This window comes from Peromyscus leucopus, unplaced genomic scaffold, assembly GCF_004664715.2.
Source record: "Peromyscus leucopus breed LL Stock unplaced genomic scaffold, UCI_PerLeu_2.1 scaffold_515, whole genome shotgun sequence".
NCBI classification, from domain to species: Eukaryota; Metazoa; Chordata; class Mammalia; order Rodentia; family Cricetidae; genus Peromyscus; species Peromyscus leucopus.
In genome coordinates this window covers 259,651-287,566 of record NW_023505415.1, presented here as the reverse complement: position 1 = coordinate 287,566, position 27,916 = coordinate 259,651, and the positions used below count along the sequence as shown (strand labels likewise).

The 27,916-nt window shown below is 46.1% G+C and overlaps 1 protein-coding gene across 1 annotated transcript in view; it reads left to right on the top strand.

Moving 5' to 3' along the window:
• The window catches only part of LOC114701262 (myomesin-2), a 61,876-nt gene extending 37,892 nt beyond the window's left edge, over window positions 1-23,984 (top strand). Inside the window, 19 exon segments of the mRNA XM_037201958.1 lie at window positions 1,053-1,167; window positions 2,661-2,817; window positions 2,905-2,932; window positions 2,934-3,012; window positions 4,811-4,855; window positions 5,228-5,364; window positions 8,916-9,060; window positions 9,161-9,220; window positions 10,130-10,197; window positions 12,912-13,025; window positions 13,197-13,284; window positions 14,053-14,091; window positions 15,831-15,936; window positions 19,535-19,698; window positions 19,947-19,983; window positions 21,463-21,485; window positions 22,008-22,063; window positions 23,638-23,863; window positions 23,866-23,984. Coding sequence (XP_037057853.1) covers window positions 1,053-1,167; window positions 2,661-2,817; window positions 2,905-2,932; window positions 2,934-3,012; window positions 4,811-4,855; window positions 5,228-5,364; window positions 8,916-9,060; window positions 9,161-9,220; window positions 10,130-10,197; window positions 12,912-13,025; window positions 13,197-13,284; window positions 14,053-14,091; window positions 15,831-15,936; window positions 19,535-19,698; window positions 19,947-19,983; window positions 21,463-21,485; window positions 22,008-22,063; window positions 23,638-23,863; window positions 23,866-23,948 — 1,770 coding nt within the window. The 3' untranslated portion in view covers window positions 23,949-23,984.
• The last annotated feature ends 3,932 nt before the right edge of the window (window positions 23,985-27,916 follow it).

The following is a 27,916-nucleotide window of genomic DNA, read 5'->3' as shown; positions in this document are numbered from 1 at the left end:
ACATGCATATATGCACACCTGCACTCTCACACATGCACACATATGCACAAGTACACTCATAGACACATACCTGCACTGCCACATACGTACACCTGAATACATGCACTCATACACATGCACTCGTGTGCACACATGTACATATTTGCACTTACACACATACACATAATTTCACATCAGCAATCACACATGTTCCACACACACATGCACACACTTGCACTATTACACATATGCACACATGAACACACATACTTGTATACCTGTACACACATGCAAACGTGAACCACCCACCCACGTACACATATGCACACAGAAGTAGGACCGTGCCCACATATATACACATATGCACATTCACAGCATCCCACATATGCACACCAGCACTCTCACACACATATACATACATACCTGCATTGCCACATGCACTTACATGCGTACACACCTGCACACCTATACTCACATGTCCACAGGAGCACACACTCACACACATGCACAATGTAAATTACTCTTACCCTTATTTTCCAAATATTTAACACTTGCAGTTTTCTTGTCACTGGGTCGGCGACAGCGTCTTTGAGTCCCTGGCCTGCATCCTCCGGTGCTGACCTTTCCTGACCCAGGTTTAGACAGAAGCCTGTGCACCTTCCTTCAAGGAAGGCGACCTGTGTGTGTCAGTCCCTGGAGCACACTGAGGAGGCACAGGCAGCGATCTCTCCACAAAGCAGATTCACAGCGGAAAACTCTCCTGTGAATGAGTCAGTGATTACCTTAGAATCCAGCCATGATAGGGAGCAGTATGCACATACATGTGAAAAGAGACTGATTCGACTTCGGTATGTCTAAAGGATGGTTCTCAACAGCCAGAAACCACACTTTAAATAGTATCTGGTCCTGGAGAATCACATTAAATATCACCAGGTTGTAACCGCGTCAATAGCGTTTGATTCTGCACGCCGGTGTTCTGAGGAACAAATGAAGTAGACAAACCCAGATCTGCTCATCTGTCAGTGAGATTGGCCCCTGTCTGGCCCGGCACATGTTTCTTCTGTCCTTTCAAGGTCAGTGACCTGCAGCAAGGTAAGACCTACGTGTTCAGAGTTCGAGCAGTGAATGCCAGTGGACCCGGGAAGCCGTCAGACACATCGGAGCCTGTGCTTGTGGAGGCCCGGCCAGGTGAGTCCCCACCTCTCAGGCTGCTCAACAGAGGACATGTCCACCCCACAGTGGGACCCTGAAAGGGAGCACTTATGCTCTGTACCTATATGTATGCATGGGTGGAGGTGTGTTTAAATGCGTTGAATATGTACCCTGCCATTTAAACTGTTTTAAAAGTTTTTTTGATAATTTCATACATGTATATAATGCATTTTGATTATATATACCCCTATTCCCTGCTTACCCCTTCCTTGCTGAACTCTTTTTTTTTTCTTCCCCGTGAGTTCCCCAAACATGTTTTTAAGCAGAACTTGATTGACAGGAGAAGTAAGGCTACATCCGGGCTCTGCATCTGCTCTAAGCCCCTGAGCATATGTCATACGCCTGGTGTGGAGAGGTTGTTCTAAGAGTAGCAGTGTCCAAGAGGGACTGTGTTGTTTCTACAGCTGCAGGGGTCAGAAGGCTATAGAGCTCTTGGCCACTTTCTTGGCTACACTGGCCTCCTTGGAGGTGATCTTGCAAAGAGGCACTTTTGGGGCTGAAAACCAGCTCACAGATGCATAGGCTGGTTGTGTGATGGAGCCAAGAGCTGAGACCTCCATGGTCTGTCTACTCCCGGGGCCTCTTTCTCTCCTGTCTCTGTTTCCTCTCTTTTCATCTTCCTGGTAACCCAGGAAACATCTGTGTTACTGACTTTAGTTCCGTTCACCAGCAGAGCTTAGCTTTGCCTGCCTGCCAACACCACGACCACCACCAGCAATAATACAGCTTCCTCTTCTTCTTCCTCCTCCTCTTCCTCTCCCTCTTCATCCCCCCCATGAAGATTTGTTTTTATTTTATGTGTGTGTGTGTGTTTTGCCATGTATGTGACTGGTGCTCTCAAAGGCTTTCTAAGAGGGCTCCAGATCCCTTTGAACTGGAGTTACAGTTGGTTGTGGGCCACCATGTGGGTGCTGGGAATCAAACCCAGCTCCTCTGAAAGAGCAGCAGATGCTTTTCATGGCTGAGCCATTTCTCCATCACCCATTCCTACCTTCTGAGAGTTGTACTCTGAACGTCTGGTGTCAGGCTAAGCTGTTCACCTTGGTCAACACATACCAGAACAAATAGCAGCCTCCATGCCCCAGAAGACAGAATAACAGATGTGGAGAAGGAAGAATGTGTAGGTGATACAGGGTAGCGCAAATGTGACTGTCCAGGTTATGGTGTGGGGGTGACAGGTCAGTCTGAGAGGCAGTATGGGGGTTTCTGAAGTGCTGGAGAGGAAGCCAGCAGAAGTTTGATGGTATAAATGGAATCAGCAGAGGCAGCGGCTGGCTTGTCAGCCAGTTCCCTGAGGGGAGATTGCTCCCCTAAGCCTCTCTGGTCCATTTTGGATAGATATTAAGTAAAACTGATGATGCAGCCAATGTCAAACAAGCTTCCACCTGGCCTGTGTCTAGAAAATGAATCTTGGGGACACAGTGTTCCTGAGGATCCCCCCCTCCCCCGCTTCCTCCCATCCCTTATAGGCACCAAGGAGATCAGCGCTGGTGTGGATGAGGAGGGCAACATCTACCTTGGGTTTGACTGCCAGGAAATGACAGATGCCTCCCAGTTCACCTGGTGCAAGGCCTATGAAGAGATTGCTGATGAGGAGCGGTTCGAGGTTCACACTGAGGGTGATCAGTAAGTCTCCGGGAAGCCAGAGGCTGAGAACCATTGGCTTCTGCAGGCAGAAATGACTAACGCTCGCCTTTTCTTTTTTCCTTTCAGCTCAAAGCTGTACTTTAAGAATCCAGATAAAAGAAGACATAGGGACATATTCGGTATCTGTAAGTGACACGGATGGTGTGTCCTCCAGCTTCGTTTTGGACGAAGAAGGTAATGTCTTCCTGACACGGGCTGGTCATTCTTGGCTTTGTCACACTTTCAGAGACTGACCCTAATACAGAGAAAAACACCATTGGATCGGGAAGAAGGGTGGGCATGGGGTTTGCTCGTGAGCCAAGATTTCTTTAGAAATTAGCAAACCTAGACTAGAGGTCTTCTCGCTGCCTCTTTCTGTCTAGAAAGTATCACATGGGGGGAAGCATAACTCAGTCTTTATGAGGGCCTCACTGTCTCAATAAGGGCCCACTGCTGGGACAGAAGTGTTGGTTCATGCCCACCTCAATTCGGCTCACAGAGGAGTCTGTTGATGACACGTGAACTTGGGGAGACGCCTTCACCCCACGCACTGTGGGGAGGGAAGTGAACACCTGGAGGAGGGTGCCCGTGACATGCTGATGGCACCAGAGGTTTTGCAGGTCCACTTCAGTTTTAGTTAAATTTTCCCAAACTCAGACAAAACTGAACAAGACTCACCCAAGAAACAGCAGAGGGTTGGCATTGCCCCTCCTTTAAGCTGCACAGAAGGGGTCTGGCAATCTGCCTTTGAGGACCCTCTCTGCTCGCCCAAGAAATGGCGCTGTATCCGCTGCAACCGCAGTCCCCACAGGGCATTCTGCATTACAGCTTCATGTAGATGCATAGGATGCAGCGTCTTGCCATGCTTTATATATAACTGGTGACCCAAGCCAGACCTCAGGGACCCGGGTGTGCCTCACTTGATTTATGCACATCCTGTCACTGGGAACGGAGGTCCTCGGGTGAAGTTTGCTTTTGGTTGAGAAGAATCTGACTTCTTTATTTACTGCAAATGAATGCTACCTTATATCCCTGACATGGATGAATTCTAGTCTTGTGAAAAGGAGGGGAGGAAGAAGGGGAAGAAACGGAGAGACATCTTGGAACTTTGGCTTCTCTGACTTTGCTCAGGGTTCCTCTGGAGCCGTGCATTCTGCTTTTACCCCATTGCAATTTGCCACAACGAGGGTTTTGCTTGAGTCAGGGAGCTTCACTCTGAATAAGAAGGAAGTCTTGGAAGGGGAGAGAGACCCACCAGCCTCAAGCATGTTCCCAGGAGCAGGTTAGCTGCAGAAAGCACCTCCTGTGTTAGAGAGAGCGGCCATTCCCAAAGCTGTCCCTTTATCCACTCTCTGCAGATTATCCTAGATTTCCCGAATGCCTGCCTTGCCCAGACCCACACTCCCATGTCTCACCCTCAGCTGTCCTTTTAGTAAGTGGGTTTCATGGTGAGGACCCTGGCTGGAGTAGACTGCTAGTGTGTTAAAGGCCCTTCTCTGTCCTTCATGTCCTCAGAGTAAACCTTGGTGGTGTGAATTTAGCCTTGATGTTTGTCTTAGGGTTTCTGCTGCTGTGAAGAGACACCTTGACCACAACAACTCTTACAAGTGAAAACATTTAACTGGGGTAGCTTACAGTTCAGAGGTTTAGTCCTTTATTATCATGGTGGGGAGCATGGTGGCACCAGGCAGACATAGTACTGGAGAAGGACCTGAGAGTTCTACATCTTGATCTGCAGGCAACAGGAAGTGAACTGTTTCACTGGGCCTGGCTTGAGCATATATGAGACCTCAAAATCCTCCTCCACAGTGACACACTTCCTCCAATAAGGCCACACTCCAACAAGGCCACACCTCCTGAAGTGCCACTCTCTGTAGGCCAAGGTTCAAACACATGAGTCTCTGGGGCCATTCCTATTCAAACCACCACAATGTTGTTCACAGACTTCTGAATGCATGGGTCAAAACTGATGACGTTTTTTTCTTAATTTTAGAACTTGAACGTTTGATGGCATTGAGCAATGAGATAAAGAATCCCAGTAAGTAATCCCCTTGTTTCGTACATGCGTTTGCAGCCCCAGGAGGAGGGAGGGCCTTCATTAGGCTTATAAAGACCTACTTGGGAGAAATGCCAGCTTATGATATGGAAACTTGCCCGTCTGTTCCTAATCCAAGCAGTTGTCTAGCGAAGGCTATCTCACAGAGTCACTTCTCAACCTCTGACCATGTCCAGAGAGTCTCAAGGAACTCATCAAACAGGAGGATTTTCATATCCTGTTTCCATGATGCCAGGCAATACTCCATGGCTCACCTTCTCGAAAATGTTTAGGAACTGAGTTTGGTGTTCCAATCTGCACCTGTCCATCTAAGGACGATCTGTTCACTGCTGACTTATTTCTCTTCCTCTGTAGCAATTCTCTGAAGTCAGAATTAGCTTATGAAGATTTTCGATAAGGGTCAGGTCCGCTTCTGGCTCCAGGCAGAGCATCTTTCACCTGATGCCAGCTTCCGGTTTGTTATCAATGACAGAGAAGTCTCTGACAGTGAGGTGAGTTCTTGGATGTGAGCTGTGGCTCAGAGGTACCTGGATTTGCTGATCTGGGAGTGAGCTAAAGCTTAAAGAAATCTGGGTTTGGGTTGGTAGGTTCTCAGAATCAATGTTTTTGTGTTCATTCCTACCCTTTCTGAGTTCCAGAAATAGGAGTTCAGAAGGTTGACCAGATGACTTGAGGTTGTGGTTTTTCACAGTGTGCAGAGATTCAGGCTTGGTTTGGTACAACTTAGGCTGACTTTAAAATCCAAATATGTTAAAATGAAAAATGAGGAACTGTATTTTAGAGATGTAGAGTTTGGGTTTTAGGAAAATGATCAAGATAAAAGGGATTAACTTGATGAATTAGTCTCTTTCTTCCTGATTGTGGTTCTGAAGCCTTGTTATTTTGCTCTGTTCTGGGAAATGGTTCCCTATGTTCCTTCCTCTGACAGCTCCCATGGGGACCACCAGGTGGAAGAGAAGTCTCTTGGTCCTCCTTGGTCCTCCTGAGCTGTTGCCTTGGTGGGTTGGATCTGATCTGGACAGAGAAAGGGATGGGGCTCTCATAAATGGCTAAGCACTTGGCCTTTGTTCTGCTTCTCTCTGTGTGTGTGTGTGTATGTGTGTATTCACTTGTATAAGTAATTGAGGTGAGGTGTGCGTGTGCATGGCACACGTGGGCATTTTCCCTCAGGCATCTTTCCCTTTTTTGTTGAGACAGGGTCTTTCATTGGCCTGGAATTTCATCAAATAGACCAGCTTAGCTGCCTGCAAGCTTATAGATCTCTACCTGTCTCTGCCTCCAATTTTGCTATCTCTGGCATGTGCTACCATGTTGAGCTTTTTACATAGGTTCTGGGATCCAAACTCAGTTTCTAATGCTTGTGAGGCAAGAACTTTACTGACCGAGCCATCTTTCTATCTTTTTGATTATATAAAAAGATTCTTAAAATTATTTTTCACTGTGGAGCATTTGAGAAGTCATTAGCTATGTTTAGATATATTTACCTTTGTCTAATTTATAGCATGCTGGGAAACCCAGGCATAGGACATCTATTTTTTTATGGGTCTCTTTTATTCAGGGGTGGATTAGGTGAGTCATCTATTGGTATGTCCCTCTTTCCACTAAATGCCCAGTGTATGTCTTTGGCACTAAGCCACCTAATCCTAAATTCCTATTCAGATGTTCACACACACATATCAACTGGGAGCTGGAAATGAGAGCCCACCCATGTTTGTGGACAGCCTACTCTCTTTTCTATGAGCTTTACCATCTACTCTCAGCCTGGTCTTTATGTCTTGCAAAACAGGCTAGATGAAGTCTATCAAACAGAAATCTTGGGATGTCAGGATCATGTGGTGTTTAAAAATCACATGATCTAGTCAGTCTGTCCTATGGGAGCCATGGCATGCTTTTAGAAAAAGCAGAGTGCGGTTAGATTTTGTGGGCTGCAAACAGCCACGTGAATGCATACTGTGTATGGGACAGTACTGCCTGATCAAGGTAATTGGAGGAATTTTCTCTGAGCAGAGATCACGCTAGGAAAAGAAGTGGAATATGGAGTAATTGCACATTATTCGCTGAACATCTTTTGATTAACATTCTCTACTTGCCACAGAGAGCGTCGGTGCCGCTCCAGAGCTAATCTTTTGGAGTCGGATACACCATTTCACTGCTTTAATTAGCCGCCCACAGGTGACTTTCACATTTAAAGACTGATACTGTTTTGTGAAAGTCACATAAAACCCTGTATTTATGGGGCTCGTAAAATCACAGAACTTCATCTTGCTGCATCAAGATGCCTAATTATTTCCTAAAGCCTTCTCAGATACTGTGCTGTGGGAGCAGAGGAAGCTGGGGAGCCTACTGTGTCTTTAAGCTTCTCGTTGGTGAAATTCAAACCTGTGATTTCTTAACTAGTTAGAGTGGGTCCCTCCAGTTCCAGGAAGTGCTGGTGAACTGACAGTGATACTGATAGTGATCTGATCACACAGATACTGACCATTTGTTGAGCAACTTGAAGGTTGCTTTTGATATTCAAATGTCATCATTTGAAACGAGACAGATGTGCAAGGACCGCCAGGGGCAGCTCACTGGGTTCTTATTCTTCCACTCCGATGTGGTGGTGACCTCATCATTTCAGGATGAGGACACAGTGCTTTCCCATAGCTCCTGTCATTAGCCTGTTCCAGAAGGTTCTACCTCAAGACTAATCTGCAGGCTGGTGCCCCTTCATTGTGGCCTTTCTTGAGCACATATGTATACCTGTCTCCTCTTCTAGCTCCCTTTGAAAATATTCAGTGATGTTATACAAGTACAGAACATGTGATTGACATATTTGAAAGCATGTTTGAATTTCTTCCTATTTTTTTTGAATGTTTATTGGAGATCAAAGCCTGGAGAGTGGGCAGGCTTTAGCCATTTACAATTTACTGTTTCAGAGGCTGAAGTTCATACTTATGCACTGGGAAACTTCCTGCTCTCTTCCCTTCCCAGGGGACAGTGGTTTGTTTTTGGTCCTTGGTTCACCCAGAGGTGTAGTTGATAGCTTTCTTTCTCAGTTCCTTTTGTTGTACCCATTTTGAGAAACCCCCCAGAGACCACCAAGGAGCCGGTTTCTGGTGAAAGCACCTAAGGGTTCATTTATTCAGGTTCAACCTGGGCCACCACATGGCAGATGGAAGAAAATGCGGCAGCTGTCAAGAGCCCAGGTGCAGAGAGTTTTTATAGTTCCACAAGCCAGAAATTACATGCTTGGGATTGGATAGACGGGATATGAGGCAAGGTGATTTTTTTGAAACTATTGGTCTAGACTTTCGGTGAGAAGCCACATTTGAAACCATTGGGTTAGACTTTTGGCGAGGAACCACAACTTGCTCAGCAGGATTATCTGGATGGCTCAGCAAGATTATCTGGATATCTTCAAGGGACATAAACTGCAGACAGGATGTCTGCAGGAGCATACTGCCCTGTATCTCTTTGAGTTGTCATGGCTCATTACTGAGATCCTTCCTAGAACTGAATACAGCAGGTGGACCTACCCTAAGATGGGGTCTGTACTGCCTTCACACTTCATGTCCCCTAGTTCCTTCATATGTAACATCTGGTGTGTCTCAGTTAGTCTTTGGTTGCTGTGAAGAGACACCATGACCAAGGCAACTCTTCTAAAAGAAAGTGTTTCATTGGGGGCTTGTTTACAGTTTTAGAGAGTTATTCACTGATCATCATGGCAGGAAGCAGACAGGCATGACACTGGGACAGTAGCTGAGAGCTTTACATCTTTAACCACAGGCAGCAGGGAGGGAGGGAGGGAGGGAGGGAAGGAGGGAGGGAGAGAGAGAGAGAGAGAGAGAGAGAGAGAGAGCGAGAGAGCGAGCACGTCAGCGAGAGCCAGCGCCAGCTCACACCTCCTAATCCTTCCCAAACAGTTTCACTTCCTGGTAATTAAGCATTTCAATAGATGAGCCTATTGAGGGTCATTCTTATTCAAACAATCACAAGATATAACTGCAACGTGGAGAAGCAATTTCATCACATCATTCTCTGTGTCTTTTATGGGTTCCAGACACACAAAATTAAATGTGACAGATCAACTGGCATGATTGAGATGGTCATGGATCGGTTTACTATAGAAAATGAAGGGACCTACACTGTGCAGATTCAAGATGGAAAAGCCAAGAATCAATCTTCATTGGTGCTCATTGGAGACGGTATGCTACAGTGAACATTTTCACATGCCCGCAAAACATAATGGAAAGAAAATTCCTTTGAATGGAGAGATATTTCATCTGTCTATTTTTTTTTGAATAGCGTTCAGAGCTGTTCTAGAAGAGGCTGAATTTCAAAGGAAGGAATTCCTCAGGAAACAAGGTAGGTGGTGCCTCGCTCACACCATGAGGTGCAGACTTTGCTTTGTAATGTGTCTCGAGCAGACCCTGCATCTCACAGCTGACTCTGAAGAAACGTAGAATGATCAAACATCACACCATCATTTTAGCTCTGGAAATTAGGTGATTTCCCTATCTTTAGTCCTCCAGGGGTATTTTGCCTGTGTTCTTTCTGGCTTCTAACCTTGGCTGACCCTGGATATATATTCATCATTTCCTGTTTCTTTATCAGGGAAGCGGTCTATCTATAACCAGCTTTAAACAGGTCACCAATTAAATTATAGTCTTATAAAATGTATTAACATGAAAATAATCAGCACAAGCCTGCTTTATATTGTTGTATTGAATGAGACAATAGTTTTATTAGGATTTGGCTTACTCCATGTTTATTTCAATAGAAATGAATGATATTTTTGATAAACATACATGAGTCTGTCTCTAATCTGAAGTGATAAGCATCTACAAAGTTGCAAGGTCACATTGCTTTATCTTCATCTTCTCTACTAATTCTTACTTTAAAAGATTTGATCACTGTGCTGCTCGGTGTTCAGTCAGATGCATAGCCTAGGAACAAGAATGTGAGGAGCTGGATATTATAAGTATCTAAAGAGCAATAGACCCCAGGTGCAGTAAGGAAGGGGGACTGTGTACTCCACTAGGAACAGGAGGCTCAGGAGAGAGTCAGCTCTAAGACAAGTTGGCTTCAGGACTATGAGACATACCTTGGCTTTTTAGGGCACAGCAGGCTCTTCCAGCCAACTATGTTTATACATCAAAATAGAACATAGAGCTATATTAAAACATACATACATATGTGTATGCAATATCTGCATTAGCTGTAGATATCTATACATGTAAGTTCTTATTTTAGAACTTCCTCCTTTCTCCACAGGCCCTCATTTTGCTGAATATTTGCACTGGGATGTTACCGAAGACTGTGATGTTCGGCTTGTCTGTAAGGTGAGAGACCCCGTGGTTCTCCTTCATGTTCCTTGTGGGGGTGCTGGTTTGGGAGCAGCTGTGGAGAGTGAAGTGGGTGGTCTAGGTTTAGGTGCAAATAGACAAGAGACTTCAGGGTCTAGTGGACCCTGGAGAACTTGGAGGGTAAGTGACTGTCCCTCCTTCTTGTTGTGACGTTCAAAAGAAGACTTAAAGAGGTAGCTTATTAAAACAGGGACTTAGAATGTTAGCAGTGACTCCATGAGAAGGCGTGCCATGAGGAAAGGCACCCACCATGCTGTCCACATGACATCATCAGGGACTAAAAGGCACATTTGGAAAACAGGTTTTTATGCCTTATGTTAATTCAGTAAAGAAGTTTATTTCTAAGTTGCGTTTTAATCAACAAACCTTTCACTTATTGAGTATCTGCCTTACATCTTTCACTGGGGAAAGTGCTGGGGATAAGTGATAATAGTGCATTATTTTTGTTCTTAAACTACTTACAAATTACTTAAAGCTCAAGCAGGAAAGATGAAAACAAACAGGCTATTTCAGCTAGGTGGGACTTCTTAGGTCAGGATAGTCCAGGTCCAAGAGATGAGACCGAGAGCAGGAACCGAATGACACCCTTAACCACAGTCAGGAGACAGCCAATGTTATGTGCATTTTGCACAATAAGAAGCCATGCAGCTATATCAAGAGGGCAGAGTTGATGGGTGTGGGGTTGTAAGAAGGGTTGGGTATGATGGTGGAGTCTGAAGTATTGATATTTAGAGGCTAGAGGCTAGCCCTCTACTGAACAGCGGGCTGTTTGCATAGGCGGTTTGTACTGGGTAAAACACGAGTTTTCTCAAATGACTACCACACATGGAAAGGTATGTATTTCTGAGGTGAGCATTATAAAGCTCAGCTCATTAGGAGGTCAGAGGTCAGGTTCAGGAATGAGGAGGGTGACTAATGATCTGGTTCTGACCATAGCACCAAGACTTGCAGGTCTTCCTGTGTCCTAAGGACAGGGGAAGAAATGAGAGGTCCGCTTCCTGGGGCTGATAGCATCCGAGTGCTGTGTAACTGCCCATAGATATTTGAAACTACCTCAAGTTCCCTGATCACAGAGATGCATAGGCCAGTAGACACAGATATTAGGAAAATGAAATAAATCTTGAAATGAGTATTTTGCACTCTCATGCATTTAGTTTACACATTTATGCCCCCCATAAATGAGGCAAGCCATCTTCCTGAGTATTTTTTCATTCAGTGATAACTGTGGCAGGTGATATTTCTTAATTTATTTACAAAATGTGTAGAGAATAGTAGAAATTAGAATATCCTTACGCTTTTACAGAAAAGCATTTGAAAACAAAAGAAGTATTTAACAGAAATCTTAATCACAACAAGAAGGAAGTGTGCTGGAGTTTGTCATACTCTAGAGCAGTGTGATGAGAGAGCAGTGTCCCTTGGGCATGGGCATGGCGTGTGTGTGGTGTCTGATGAATTCGCTTATTCGTGTCTCTTTGCATGCTCATGTACACATCAGGCACCTGAGTGTTCCAGCGTGACAGAGATAAATTGCAGGGTCAGAGAAGATGCACAGGGGTTGTGCATGGGGTGAGACCCTTCCAGCCACGTGGCAGGAGGGTGGAGGCTGTTTAGAGATGAGATTGAAGGGCATTGGAAAGTCTTTGATTTCATACATACTGAGTAGCAATTTCCCCTGTGATGAGCAGAGTGAGCCTGGAAACAGGGAAGGATGGCAGAGGCGGCCACTGCAGGGAGACCCGGAGAAGACTAGGCAGTTATTACCCTGTGATGTGTGTTCACTCATGTTCTGTGCTGGGATGGGGGCACTTCCAGGGCGGCTAGTGCATGGTCTCCATCCATTCCTTAGATGCTGTGAATGACTTCTCTATACCAAGCTGGCCTTTAACTCTGGAAACTAAGGCAGACAAAAGTACCCGTAGTATGTGATTTTTCTCTGGTGTCACTGGTGACACCTTGCATATAGCTGCTACGGAAATCCCAAACACATGGCATTACTGGTCTATAGAGCCAATCCCATGGCATTATCATTTGTCATGTTCCATTGCTGGCATTATCTGTGTGGGGTCTGTGTGGATGGGGATGCAGACTCCTCAGCCTCCTGGAATCCAGTGCCATCAACATCTGTCACACAAAGTAGAACATCTTCTTCTTGAGATAGCGTGTCAGCCATGTTTGAGATAGCGTGTCAGCCATGTATGTGTGTGTGTGAGTGTGGTTACTCTCCATTAGAACCCTGCAAAGCTTAGCATCTAAAGCCAGAGGTTCAGTTGTGAAGAATTCCCACATAGGGAAGCTCTTCTTCTATGTGTCATCCCTTTGTGTTCATGCACCTGAATACCACACTTTCAAAGAGCAGTCAGTCACCCAGTGATCCATAGAGCTCTAAGAACATTTATGAATCAAAGCACTTGGCTTAGGCCTCATTAGTGACATTTTCTATTAAATGGGAGATTTTTACACCTACCGACATCATTGGTCCTCTTGGTGGCAGATGTAAGGACTTACTGCTTTTAGAAGACGATTGAGAAATGCATTTGCTATTATTAGAAGTGACAGTTCTTCCATGAGCCCTCACTGAGCCTGTTGAGGGTAAAAGCTGGTGTTTTCTTTAGGTCTGGGCTTGACTAACCCTGAAGGATTTTTTTCCCCTCCTGAGCCACAGTGATTCACTTAGGACTTCTGTTCTGCAGGTTGCAAACACCAAGAGGGAAACCGTTTTCAAATGGCTCAAGGATGATGTTCTTTATGAAACTGAGACACTGCCGGACTTGGAGAAGGGGGTCTGTGAGCTGCTAATACCAAAGGTACCATGCAGCCAGAGAAACAAAACAGCATTCTCCATGACTTGTAAACTCGGCAATGCCTTCCAATTTGCACACCGATTTCCCATGCTTTGCAAGGAAAAATGTACTACTATACCATCTTGTATTATGGTGTTGATTTCTGTGTAAATATGGAATGTGTTTTATTCATAGTTGTCTAAGAAGGACCATGGCGAATACAAAGCAACCTTGAAAGATGACAGAGGTCAAGATGTATCCATCCTTGAAATAGCTGGCAAAGGTAAGATGGTACCTTCTTTGTCTTACAGTGAAACCTGTTCTGTCCACTGGATGAAGTTTGTTGTGGAGCTGTGTCCACAGGCACCCTGAGCTGTGTGCATATTCCACTGAGCAGGGCTCCGTTCTGTCCATGGAATGAGGGGTGTTATGGAAGACTGCTCATGAGTATCCATAGCTGTGTGCATACCAGCTGAGCAGGACTCCAGTCTGTCCATATGACGAGGGGTGTTGTGGGGGTATACTCATATGCACCCTGAGCTGACAGAGCTCCGTTCTGTCCATGGAATGTGGGGTACTATAAAAGTACAAGCATGTACACTCTGGACTGCATGCATTTTTGCCTCTGCAGTGACATTAGGCAAGAAAACCAGATTGTACTTTGTCTGCGTTTAAGAGCCGTTTCACGGTGTTAGAAAATGCACACTATCACTTTGGGCTTTGATGAAACATGATTTCAGTCCCTTATCAGAAGCCAAGTTTGATTCCTTACAAATGCGGTTAAGATGATTGAAGCTCTCAGGAAGTTATTCAATTCAACGTACAGTTGGATTTATGTTGAACAAAATGTTCTTGTCCTGTGTTTAAAAAGTGAATAGGTTAGAAGGATTTATGGTGCACATAAGACTTTTATGGACAAATATTACCATTTTAATGTTTCATTTTTCAAATGAGTATCACAGTTTCCCGTGTCAATTTAATTAGACATGGAAAATGCTGCTTTCTGTTAAAGTCACACCCAGTGATGGTCCATTTCCATTCTCCCTTCCAGTGTACGAGGACATGATCTTGGCAATGAGTCGTGTGTGCGGTGAGTAATAGCCCCCGAGTTTTCAAGTCTTGTTGACTGAAGCATCTCTGTTTCCTAGGGTGAGCTCTCATGTCCCAGAGGACACTGATGGCTGGGGTGTGCCCCCTGCCTGGAGTTGGGCTGGTGGCGGGGAATGACTGGTTACCTGCCCACTCTATGATGCTCCTCCAGAGCTTTGCAGTGTGAATGCTGGAGCCTGTGTTCAGCTTCAGAAGCCCCTGCTGATGTTACCCACCGGTCATCCCTGCCAGCTTGCCTTTGCCCGGCCTGGGCAATTGTTTTGTCCAAAATTGCTATTAGTTTTTCTTCCAACACTGAGTAGTAATAGTGGGTATTATTTAACGCTTAGACTTCATAGTCTGTGTATTGAGCCATTTGCCTTTGTATAGAAGTTGGAGAAGCAAAAAAAAAAAAATACTGCTTATAAATAACAAATAGTAGCTTACATGTTAACAACTAGTAATTTATTACTCTAGACTCTCTAGATTCGTAGGCATGCCTAACCTGTGACCCACTGGCCACACGTAATGGCTCAAAGTGGAGGATTGCTACCCATGTGGACCAACACAGAACCATACACCTCCTTGTGATGGTATGAGACTTTTTTTTGGAATTTCCTTCCCTGTGACTCCTTGTGAGGCTCTCCAGTGTGACTCTTGTAGATGACAACACTGTGTCATACTGTCACAAGATGAGACACACCAGCCAGAGAATACCCAGGTTACTTTTCTGATCAAGTTACCAAAATCTGCGTAGGCAAGTTGGGACTCACCAGAACTCATATCCTCTTGACCTCAACTAGAGAGGCCTATGGTTTTCTGGGATTCCCATGAAAAACCACCGTATGCTCACCTCTAATGCTTTTGCAAACAGCCCCGTGAGGTGGAGCTTTTGCTTTTGTTTAGTGAAAGGACCGGGCTACATTTTAAAATGAGGTTCACTTGGAATGGCTTTCAGTGAGTCAAGTACTCACCCATGGGTATGCAAGCCACTTGTAAGATGAACCAAGCCATTGGGAAAATGGCTTTGCCCTTACACTCTGGGGAGTTGCTCTGCATTACCTGTCTCAGAACGTGCTGGAAGGTCACCTGCTGATGACAGGTTGGTCACATGTAGAGAACTGGTAAGTGCATCAGACTGGCCTCGCACGATGCTTCTGGAACTCTCAGCTCACTCAACCACTCAAGGTGCACACAGGCATCTTTTTGGGGGAGTTAGGTGGGGAGAGAGAGCAAGCATAGAAGTCTCCATGTGACTAGACCCTGGCATCTCTGTGACATTCCAGGTGGAGAGGAGTAAGGTGCAGATGTCTCCGGTAAAGAGGGTTCCAGCTGTGTCCGCCCACTCCCATTTCTGCTGACTCCCCCTCCTCCTTCCTTATGGGTTTTCTGTAGCTCTTTAGATTTGGGTCAATTAATAGGGCAGGTTTCATAGTCATTGTCACCAAGATTGATTCTTTCATGCAAGCCAAACTGCTAAGGGCCAGGTGTGGATTATTTTTGCAAAACTTCGTGTTTCTTTGGTCTTAAGCAAAGGGCTTTTCAAAGTACTCTGCAAGGACAAGTGTGTGTTTAATGGAAGCATATGACATGGGAGGGACGGGGGAGCTTCTGTGGCCATGACAGGATTGAGCACCAACTTGAGAGACGTGCTGATACCGTGGATAGATGAGCCTTACCAGAGGGCCACGGGCCTGTCTTGACTCTCTGAGATCTGAGGTAACATCTTGTTATCTGCAGGAGCCTCTGCCTCACCGCTGAAGGTTCTCTGCACCCCCGAGGGCATCAGACTTCAGTGTTTCATGAAGTATTTCACAGAGGAAATGAAGGTCAGCTGGTATCACAAGTGAGTATGAGAGCTCGTGTCCATGGCTGCAGCAGCCCGTGGCTCAATGTGGTACTCTTGGCAAACCACAGGCCATGGCCATGTTCTCAGTAACTGTGCCAGGCTTTGGCTAGGTGGGCCATGGGACAGTGGGGAGGGTCTGGACAAAGGAGAAAGAAAAAAGGAAACATCAGAAGGTGTCAACAGCGTCCTCACTGGTGGTTACCAATGACACCAGTGCTTAAAATGCATTCTCTGGGTAGAAGAACAAGGGGACCAGTGTTTAGAGTCCAAGCTCCGACCTGCCAACCAGTTGCTTTCTCACTAGACGTGAGTAAGAAGACAAGGGAGTCAGTGGGGGAGAAACCTGTGCCAATGGGTGACATTCGATTCATAGATCAATCCCAGTGAGAAATTTGTAGAATGCAGACTTAAGTGTGGACCATTGTTCATTGCTTTAAAAGAAATGCCAAGTCATACATCAAGGAATTTAGAAAATGCCACTTTAAATAAAAGGCTGGAAATCTGTCCCTCACAAATGAGGAACAGGCCAAAAGGAACACAGCAAAAATGTTCTTCAGAAAAAAAGACCTTGTTGTCTTGCCGGAGGGCGAAATGAATGTATTATGCAGACATGGTAAAGCCCAACTGCCTGAGGATTGACCACTTCAGACTGAGAGGAATCCCAGCCACTCAAGGGACTTCTTGCTGTCATTATAGGAAAAAGCAAAGCTAGCATGCTTTGACCTCAGGCTGTATGTGTTCCGTCAGCTTGGGAGGTCTCTCCTGCAGTGGTCACATTAGGCTAACGACTCCCCTTAATCTCAGTGGGCTCCAATTACCTGCAAGAATGAGATGCCTTCTGCTTCCTACACCTTACCTTTCAGTATCCTTAGACAGGGTGGGAGTGGTGTTGAGGTGAAGGCTTCCCATGCAGTGGATTCTCTCCCACTCTGGGTAGGGCTACCGGCTGTGGTGACCTGTGACAGAGCTCTCTAGGCTTATAGTGTATTTGAGTTTTAGAGACAGAAAATGACGTCCCCAGATTTAAGGCCCACGTGGGTGGCACATGGCAGAGGAAGACCGAACAGGCTCCTGGAGTTGCTGCATATTTAGGGACGGTGGCCAGGGACTCACACAGCCCTTGAAGCAGATTGCAAATCCCTAAGTGCGGTGAAATGCTGTCTCCCTCTGACAACCAGGGAGTAAGCTACAACCTTCAGGCAGCATGTGGTCACTACAGGGCTGGCTGAGGTGTTTTGGGGTGGACTGCAAGGGGGGCGCTTATCAATGTGTATGCTCACATGGGGCCCTCTGCCTCTGATTCCTCTGTCTTTGGAGGCATCAGCAGCCCTGGCTGTAACTCCCTGATGTGTGCTTGTGTGGGTCTAGGAAGCTGTGAGGCATTGTCTAGCCCTCATTTGGGTTGTCAGTTCATGGAGGTTGGCGGGGAGACTGATCGCACAGTACATTTTTTTGCGAAAGAATTTTCTTTTCTGCAGAAGCAGAAAGTCTCTCTATATAAAAGTCTCATTATTCCTTTTAGGTAGGGATGGACAGTTGTGAGTGCTGGGGTGACCCTTCCCATTGCTTTAGTAATAGAGATTTTGCTCTGTGCTCGCTGGAAGTCTAGAATTGGTGTGTGTTACCCTCAGGTAAAGAGCCAACTGACTAGGATTTACCCAACAGAGTATGAACAAAGCATTCTGGCTGGAAAGCTGTGAGCCTACCCTACAGCTCTGGCCTCCGGCTTTTGCCTTCCCAAGAGCACTGAGGGCCTATGCTTCCTCCTCCCAGGAGTGTTCTATGCTCTACTAGGCATGCATAGTGTCTTATCATTACATCCTCTTGTCCCTGCCTGGGTGGGTCTTCCATGGAGCCATCCTGGCTTCCTCCCTCCCCATCTGCCCACATTCCTGATGCTCCGCTCTCATAGAACCAGTCACTTTTTTTTTATCCTGGATTAACATGCTCTGTGTCCCCACATTATGAGTATTACATGCCAGAACTATTTCACAGTGAAGAGGGCCAGGCAATTCCTTTTTCTCCCTGAACTGCAGAGTACATAGTGGCCAGCAAAGGTGATAGAATTACTATTAGTTCATGGCCAGTTCTCTGCAAAACCCGAACCAGCCCTCTAAATTGCAGTAACTTGAAAATTTATGTATATATGTATAAAATGTGTATAATGTAAACATGTGTGTACACCAGGCAGTCTGATTTGACAGTGAGTGTGGTGTAACACTCGGCTGACTTGGAGGACAGCAATGGTATTAGGTACTTTAGTCTTACTTACATCTTCAAAAAGTTGGGACAGAATACATCAAACATAAAATTTATTATTTCATCTGCCGTAAGGGTGCAGTGAATCCACGTTGTGGGCAACCATCTCCAGAGCATCTTCATCTTGTAAAATGGAATGCTGTCCCTCTCGTACACTAGCTTGATTCTACTCTCTGCTCTTGAGTGTGGCAACTCTGGTGACCTCAGATTGTAGAAACATGGGTTTGTCCTCTTGTGACCAGCTTTGTAAATGTAGCATAATGTCCTCAGAATTCATGTGTGTTATAGCATGTGTCAGTTCCCTTCTTTTAAAAAGATCAATAGTATTCCACCTTGTGGATAGACCGCAGTTTAATTATGCATTTGCTTGTCAGGGTCATGTGGTGGTCCACATTGGCCATTGTGAGTAATTTTTCTGCAGATATGAGTGTCCATGTGTCCCTGTCCCTGCTTTCAGCTATTTTTTTTCCTTTTATTTTACAATACCATTCAGTTCTACATATCAGCCATGGATTCCCTTGTTCTCCCCCTTTCGCCCCTCCCCTTTCCCCAGCCCACCCCCCATTCCCACCTCCTCCAGGGCAAAGCCTGCCCCTGAGGACTGAGATTAACCTGGTAGACTCAGTCCAGGCAGGTCCAGTCCCCTCCTCCCAGACTGAGCCAAGCGTCCCTGCATAAGTCCCAGGTTTCAAACAGCCAACTCATGCGATGAGCACAGACCTGGTACCACTGCCTAGATGCCTCCCAAACAGATCAAGCCAATCAACTGTCTCACCTATTCAGAGGGCCTGATCCAGTTGGGGGCCCCTCAGCCTTTGGTTCATAGTTCATGTGTTTCCATTCGTTTGGCTATTTGTCCCTGTGCTTTATCCAACCTTGGTTTCAACAATTCTCGCTCATATAAACCCTCTTCTATGGCCATACCACCCTGAATGCACCTGATCTCGTCTGCTTTCAGCTATTTTGAACATGTACCTAGAGATGGAAATGCTGTGTCAGGTCTTAAGTTCCACACTTAATATTCTTACGACTGCATACCAAATCAAGCATTCTGAAGTCCTTTAAGTTGTAATCAGTTGGCTTTAGGAGGTTTCAGGCCCGAGTTATTAATATATTTAAGTTTATAATAGCCAGAAAAATCCCTAAAACCTACTGTGCCATTGGCATGAGCAAGTGAGCAGAGCCTCCTTGCCTCAATGTGAGCAAGTCAGTAGACCATCCCCAACTGATGTAAGCCAGCAGACCAGGTCCTCCTCACTCAGACATGTTAATGTCCCCTCACAGGTGTGAGGATAAGATCTGGAGGTTAACTGAGCACACCCATGTTGCTTTGTAGAGAGGCTAAGATCTCATCCAGCGAACACATGAGGATTGGAGGCAGTGAGGAGATGGCGTGGCTGCAGATCTGCGAGCCCACAGAGAAGGATAAGGGGAAGTACACTTTTGAGATTTTCGATGGCAAAGACAACCACCAGCGCTCACTGGACCTCTCTGGACAAGGTACTAGATGTTCCCTGTAGCTCGTCACATTCCTGTGAACAACCCATGTAGATACTGAAAAGAAAAGGGTGCATTAAATAATCCACTGACGTTATGACTTTCATGTAGAGGGACTGACTTAAGATAAATCAATTTATTAGTTTGATTGCCCCTCAGTTTGCTTTTTGTCAGTTAGCTGGTGGACCATTTGAGTGGATGGAAGTTAAACACATGGGAACATGACTGACGTATGGAATGTTTCCTTGCAGCTTTTGATGAAGCATTTGCTGAGTTCCAGCAGCTCAAGTAAGACCCATAGCTTGCTAACATCATTTTTGATGGGGGGCGGGGCTCTGACTTGGGTTCATTCTGGCCACATACAGGGTCCATAAGTGCCTTAGTGATTCCAAGGATGCTCTGTTCCTGGGATGAAAATAGCAATGTAAGAAATTCAGTATGCAGCAGGGCACCCATTTTTCTACAATAGAAACGCACTGTGTATTACCTTCCTAGGGCCATCAGAAACTTGGATTACTTTAAATGATGAAAATGATGGATTTCTCAAATCATCATGATCCAGGTGACATGCCATACAGAGCAACTGTTAAAGAATGCTTCAGATTTTCAAATGAGTGATTCAGTTTTAGAGTTTTAAAGCTGAGGACATCGTTGGCTACTACTAAATTATTCAGGATGCCTTTGTTGAGTGGATATGTGACAAGTATGATAAATCACAAATTGACAATTTAACAAAATGCCTAGGAGATGGCTTAGTCAGTCAAGTGGGTCCTTAGAATCCATATTTGAAAAAAAAAAAAAGCTGGGTACAGAAGGACACACCTGTAATCTGAGCACTGGGGAGGCAGAGTCAGGAGCATCTCTAAGATTCCTGGCCAGCCAGTCTAGCCAAATTAGCAAGCTGCAGGGTCTGAGATAGATAGATAGATAGATAGATAGATAGATAGATAGATAGATAGATGGATGATAGACAGATAGATAGGTAGATGATAGATAGAGATAGATATAGAGAGATAGAGAGATGAGAGATGGATAGATAGATAGATAGATAGATAGATAGAGAGGTGGGGATCACATCTCAAAAGTTAATACGGTGGAAAGCAACTGAGGAAGGTACTTGGTATCAACCTTTGGCCTCCACGTGTACACACATCCACACCTGTACATGTACACCAACCAGCACACACAAGTGCAGACACACAATCCCCTAAAAGTCTCCAATGCAGTCTGGTGAATTTGGTGTCAAACAATACACCTTCCCAGCCTGAGAGTCTGCATGCTAATCTCTCTTTTGGTTTTAGCATCTTCCCCCACTCCAAATGATCAGGATACCAGCTCTCTGCCTGGGTACAGGTTCTGCACCCTCAGATCCCACTGCGATTAAGAGACACTGTAAAGGCAGTGCATCCGTACAGGCATTTTTTCCTGTCATCATTCCCTGTAACAACAGTCTAGGAGCTCTTTACATAGTTTTACTCCATTGGGTGGAGTAAGTGACTAGGGATGATTGTCAAGGCCCAGGAGGATGAGTAGATGTTGTAGTGAATACAGCACCGTTTCATCTCAGGGACTTGCACGCTCATAGATTTTGGTCTCCTTGGGGTTCAGCTCTGGGGATGACCAATGCGGGCATGACCGGATAGCTGCATACCATTAGACCTTCCTTCTGTATGTGCTCACACTGCTAGCAGACTTCTCCCGTGCATAGAGTCCTTTGGTCAGTAGCATTTCTTACAGCTTTCTCTCTCTCCCTCCTGTGGTTTCTAGGGCGGCTGCATTTGCAGAGAAGAGTGAGTACTGGTGTGATAAAAAGTGATAATGGGCATGGGTGGGGACAGGTGGGGGAGGTGCACATTTCACGTGGTTGATTTAGGGGATCGGTAACAGCAAACCTTCCTGCCCCAGGTTGAGTGCACCCCGATCTTTTGGCCTCCGCTCATTCCAGCCTGACCCCCTTCTCCACCTTGTCTGCACCCACCCCCACAAGTTTCTGTACCCCAGATGCCAAGACTCCCTCCCTCGTGAGATGTGGCTCTTTGTGCGGTCCTTGATGTGACCTCCCTGGTTCAGTTGACTCTCATTTCTATTTCCTGGGGACCACATGTCCCCCAACCTGCACAGTGCCAGCTAGTCCTTGCTCATGGCCCCTGTGGTAGCGTTCTCCACCCGGAACATAACTTTCTTTGTGTCCTCTCCTGAGGGTATGCCCACCCTTCCCTGCTTCCACGGTGGTATCACTTGGTGTTAGCCTTAGGCTTCCTGTGGGGCCTCCCTGACAGGGTCTCCTCAACCTGGCTCTTTTTTCACTGCAGATCGTGGCAAGGTGATTGGCGGCTTACCTGACGTGGTGACCATAATGGAAGGCAAGGTGAGAGCAGACGACTGGCGAAAGAGCTGGGATGAGGGTAGTGGTGCAGGGTAGAAACTCAGCTGCCATCTCAGGGTGGGACACAGGGGAGCCTGAGAGCTGGAGTCATTCCCCACTCAGCCTGCAGGGCACTCAGAGTTACCTTCCATTGTGCTGTCGCCCCTCTGACCTGAACCCCTGAGAACTTCTGCAAACAGAGAGGTGGGATAGTCGAATAGTCAAGCCTGGGGTGTACCTCCATGGCAGAGAGTTTGGTTAGTGTACGTGAGTCACTGGGCTTCACCCTCGGTACTGAGAGAAAGAAAAGCCACACTAACAGCAGCAGCAGCAGCAACAACAACAAAAGCCAGTATTGCAAATCCTCAAACACCAGGCCTGTTGTGTGACTCATGGACCTAGTATAAGGACCTTGGGGTCCACAGCGTCTGATGTCACCTGGTTTAGGGCTTCTTTATATGAGGTGGTGGGTCAGCTCTCATCGGGGTGAAACTGAGTCACCACTTTTGAATGTAAACAGTCACAGCCTCTTTAATATTAAAGAAAAGAAAAGAAAAAAAACCCTGCTCCAATTTCCAAGGTCATTCTAGAATCTCTAATTGAAGTTTTAATTTGTCTCCCATCAGTGGAGTTATTGATATCTAATTGGCACTTGTGCGGCATAATTCTAGCTCAATGTCATAGGGACGTAGGTACTCGAAAGGACTTTATTAGGCCTAAATTTATAGACCTCTTTTTAACAGTCAGTGAAAGCATGGAATGCCCCTGAGATGGAGTAACTGTGATATCACAAAAGATGTAATTGTGAAATTAACAATCACAGTCTGCAAGGGGGTTGAGCCCAGGCAAGTGTGCAGTTGCTGCGTCTGAGTTAGGAGATGCAGACAGAATATTCTCTGGACTTTTCAGAGAAACTGGGAAGAGAGACCCCTAAGTCTAAATGTAAAGGACGTTTAGGGGCTAAAGGATGCTTCATTTAGTAAGAGCAAGTGCTTCTCTTAGAGCGAAAGTAGGGGTCCAGCTCCCAGCACCCACACTGGGCGCCACGCATCTTCTGATACCTCCAGCTCCGGGGGGATCCGACACCTTATTCTGTCCCCACAAACAGCTACCACTTACATGTACTTCCCCATACATAGACATGCAGGAATGCACGTACATAAGAATAAAAGCTAAAAAGCTTAAAAACAGGTTCAGTGGAATGATAATAGAGCTAATCCATTTCCCAAGTTGAACCCCCAGGCTCAGGTTAGAACTTGGAACAGGTAGAACCATTTTCACAGGGTTCTGCTTCTCGAGCCCCGCCCCCCATAGCACAGAGCTCCTCAGCCGCCACCTACCTTTGGAGCCTGCGTCAATGAAGGGTGGCTGATGTAACAAGTGATCCACAGGTGCCAGTAGGCATGACTGACCTGCCACCTCCAGAGAGGAGCACGGGGATTTTTTTTTTTATTCCATTTTAAATTTAGTACTGGAAAATTCCACACACACTTGCAGCGTATCTTGATCACACCCCACCCCCATCTCCCGCTCCTTTTCTAATGGTCTTCTTTCTTGACCCCGTCTTCCCTCCAAAGACTTTGAACCTCACCTGCACAGTGTTTGGAAACCCTGACCCGGAAGTGGTTTGGTTTAAGAACGACAAGGACATTGAGCTAAGCGAGCACTTCTCCGTGAAGGTGGAGCAGTCCAAGTACGTCAGCCTGACCATCCAGGGGGTGACGGCCGAGGACTCGGGCAAGTACAGCATCAACGTGAAGAACAAATACGGAGGGGAGAAGATTGACGTCACCGTCAGCGTATACAACACGGGGAGAAGATCCCAGATATCTCCCCTCCCCAGCAGGCCAAACCCAAGCTCATCCCAGCCTCCACTTCATCCGAATAAGGGGATACAGTGTGCCCTGGCTGGAGAGGTGGGAGGGACCTTCGGAAGTCTTAGGATGTTGTATTCTGTACTGAGTGGTTGCCAGTTCGGAGTGATATCACACGTGGTGAGATGGGTGATCCTGCATTAGGCCTTTTTGGTTTTTTGCACTTTGTGATTAACATTTTATGGGTAAAGGCGAAGTTAATGTTTCTACAAGGCTGAGAAACTTGTGTGAGTCCAAGAGTAGAGGGCAGTGGAGAGTGAACCGAGAGAGGCAGCTGACCTGTCCAGGGTCAAGGTCATGTGGAGTGATGCTCAGATGGTTCTAGCATGTGGTGGTCTGGGCGGTTATTACCATCCTGAGGGTGATGGCGGGGCCTGCAGGGTACATTTCTGGAAACCCTTGGGAGCCTTTGAGCATGGTTACTTGGGTTACCTTTTTTCTCTTGCTTTAGGCTAATAAAAAGGAAAAAGGCATCTTGCTGTGGTTTCTGTACCAACATCCTGCCTACCGACATGTTCCTATCTTGGTTCAATAAGTTTCTCGGGCTTTCGTGCTTCTGTGGCATATGGACTATGGCTCTCCTGCAGCTCTATTCACCGATAGAGACGTAGAGAGGGACCCTCAGCGAAGAGTCCTGGGAAATGGCCCAAGAGGCAGGTAGCTAGCAGCTATCTGCTGCTTCACTAGGCACAGTGCCCAGGCATGGCACAAACAATCACCCACCACCACACAGAGGGACAAAGGACAGTCTCTGGGTAAAGAGGAGACAGACGTGGTCCATAGCCAAATGGTAGTTTATAAAGGTAAAAGGGGGAACCCCGTGTTTGGATGAGGTGTTTAATTTTGATTGGACATGTTAATTGGTGTAGCAGGAATCTTAAAAGTTCTTAATAATAAAATCAAACCTGAGGGGTGAACCCTGGAAAATCAGAGAGACAGAACAAGCCACAGCTATCTCACCTTGCCAATTCCTTAGCTGGTCCTGTTTCCTCAGACTGGAAGCCTCTGAGTCCTCATCCAGAATGAATCTCAGCTGAACTGTGTTGCTCCAAAGCCTGAAAGCTTAACCAGCCAAATGCTTAACCAGGCCAAAATGCTTCTAGTTTCTGGTCCTCACGCCTTATATACCTTTCTGCTTTCTACCATCACTCCCTAGGATTAAAGGCTGGCTTTCTGGGATTAAAGGCGTGAGTCACCACGCCTGTCTGTTTCCAATGTGGCCTTGAACTCACAGAGATCCCAGATGGATTTCTGCCTCTGGAATGCTAGGATTAAAGGCGTGTGCTATCACTGCCTAACTAGTGGCTTTTCTGTTCTCTGACCCCAGATAAGTTTATTAAGGTACACAATATTTTTGGGGGAACACAATACCACCACAAATTGGGGTGGTCAAAAGGGGGCTTTTGATTGCTGGACTTCAATACTTCTATAGCTGGACCTTGGTAGTCAGCCTCAGGGAGAGGAAATGGCCAAAAAAGGGAGAGGGAATGGGGGAGAAGGGCAAGGCTAGCCAGAGCCATTGTTTACCACGCTCAGGCTGGCTAGAGCCCCTTCACCCTTCCCTGGGGCGATGCAACACACATATCTATACCCTCACCCCCCTGCCATGCCAAGAGTCCATGACAGACCCAAGTACAGACACCATCCAAGTCCAACTTGGTGAACCAAGGAGTTTTGTTGGGGTTACTTATGGAAGTATGGGTGAGGGGTTACTTAAAGAAGCAGAAAAGACTGAAAGACAGCTCTATCATCAATGTCCACCCCAGCATGGGTGACAGCTCATAAAGCTGGGAACCTGGAGTGCACTGCACAGCCTGCAGGCAGCTCAACAGATTGGGGGTATCCTTTCCAAGTGCCTCAGTTGGTCTGAACCTCTTCCAGGAATCTCGGCTGGTTTCTGCTTCTTTCAGGCAGCTGGTCTTGTCTGAGACTCTTCTTTGCAGCTCAGCTTCTTTCGATCTGAGGGGGACTCTCAGTTTTTATTGCTTACTCTGGCAGGGAATTCACGTTAGTGAATCTGGTCAGTTTCAGGGACTTCCTGAAGCTATTTGAGTTGTTCACTTTCCTGCTTAAGGAGCGTCCTTGCAGGATGGAATGTTTCAATCTTGGGAAATTTTTGCACAATCCTCACTCACAAGTTTGTCTCCTGGATGAGTCTAGATCCTGTTAATTTTTTTTTTTTGTTTTTTGTTTTTTGAGACAGGGTTTCTCTGTGTAGCTTTCCGCCTTTTCCTGGATCTCGCTCTGTAGACCAGGCTGGCCTCGAACTCACAGAGATCTGCCTGGCTCTGCCTCCGAGTGCTGGGATTAAAGGCGTGTGCCACCACCTGGATCCTGTTAAGCATTAATGGTCACAAAGGCCAATCTTTTTAACATTGCCTCATGCTTTTGTAGATGATATTGGCAGTGCTGGATTTCGGAAGTGGTGACAAGGACTTGGTTAGTCATTTGCCCTTCTTGGTCACGTGGGCAGATGGCTGGGCTGATTTCATCTTGTATTTCACATACTTCCAGAACACCTTTGCAGCTACAGATTCTTTTCCACATGAGATCTTTATTTTATTAGGCAGAAAACACTGACTTCAAGTTTAGAAACCCATTTTCTTTTTATTTAGCAGCTGTGACTCATAAAACAGAATTGTGATTTATTATAAGATTTTATTTTGTTTTTAAATATGTGTATGTGTATGTGCCTATGGCTTATGGTTCTGTATCTGCTGAAGGGACACTAGCCCACTAGCATGTATCTCTGGCAGGCCTTGCCTTTCTCCCCCATTCCCTCTCCCTTGCTAAAAACTCTTAGATTACATTCCTAAAGCTAGCCACCATGGTCTATTCCCTTATTTGGCACTTATCCTCCTGAGGCTGACTACCAAAATCCAGTATTCAAAGCCCCCTTTGGCTCACCTAATTAACATTCCCAATTAAAATTAAACACCTCATCCTAACATGGGGTTTCCCCTTTACCTTTATAAACCACCATTTGCCTATGGGTCACGACTGTCTCCTCTCTATCCAGAGGCAATCCTTTGTCCTCTGGGACAAATACCCCTGCCCCCTTTCTCTTGCCCCCTCCCCTCCCCCTCTCCCCCTATCTCCTTTACCACTGTGTCCAGCCTATTCTAACACAGACCCCCCCTTTCCTCCTCTTCAAAATTACACCTGCAAGGTCATTTGCTGCTGTTTTTCTGCCTGAGTCAGAAAGCAGCCACTTGAACTTTTCTTCCCCGCTTAACAAAGGATCTCTCTGTGAAAACAGGTGTGTGGGTGTGGTTTGTACCCAATCCAGGGTCTAGGAGGAAGCCCCCACTGTCCGGGAGGTCTCCTTCATCTGCACCACACACAAGAACATGGCTGACTTAAGCATCATTTTGCAGCCCAGATCTTGCTGTTGGCTATATCACTGAAAGAGCGTGAATGGGTGCCCAGCTCAAGCAGGAGGTGCAAGATCGTTTCATCTTCTGAAGAACTTAATACTGTCCTACCATGTTTGTAAGATTTTTTCCTCCCTCTGTTCCTTCTCCCCCCCCCCTCCCTTTTCGGTGCAGTGGATAGAAGCGAGAGCACAGTGCATGTTAAACAAGCATTCTGTGGTAAGTCACACTACTGGCCCAATTCACTTATTGATTTTTTTTTTTCATTCACCCTCTTAGGTTTGATCAGAAGTGAATTGTGTAAGATTAGGAAATGAGTCACATTCAGTTTGGGGAACAACATTTTGCCCTCGATGAGATAGTATCTGTTCTGTAGGTTACCAATTGGAAGCACCCAATTTATGTTAAATGACTACTGAACACTGGAGATGTCCTTCAGGTAAGTCGGGGGAACTTAATGACTGTTCTCCAGAACACCAGCTGTTTTCCAGAGAGATTCACATGGGCTTCTGAAGTCTGGGGATAACAAACCACAACCCATATCTTACAGAGCACTAAGACCTCATCTCTGGGGTGCCACACAGGGGTGTTACCCTCTGCTCACTCCT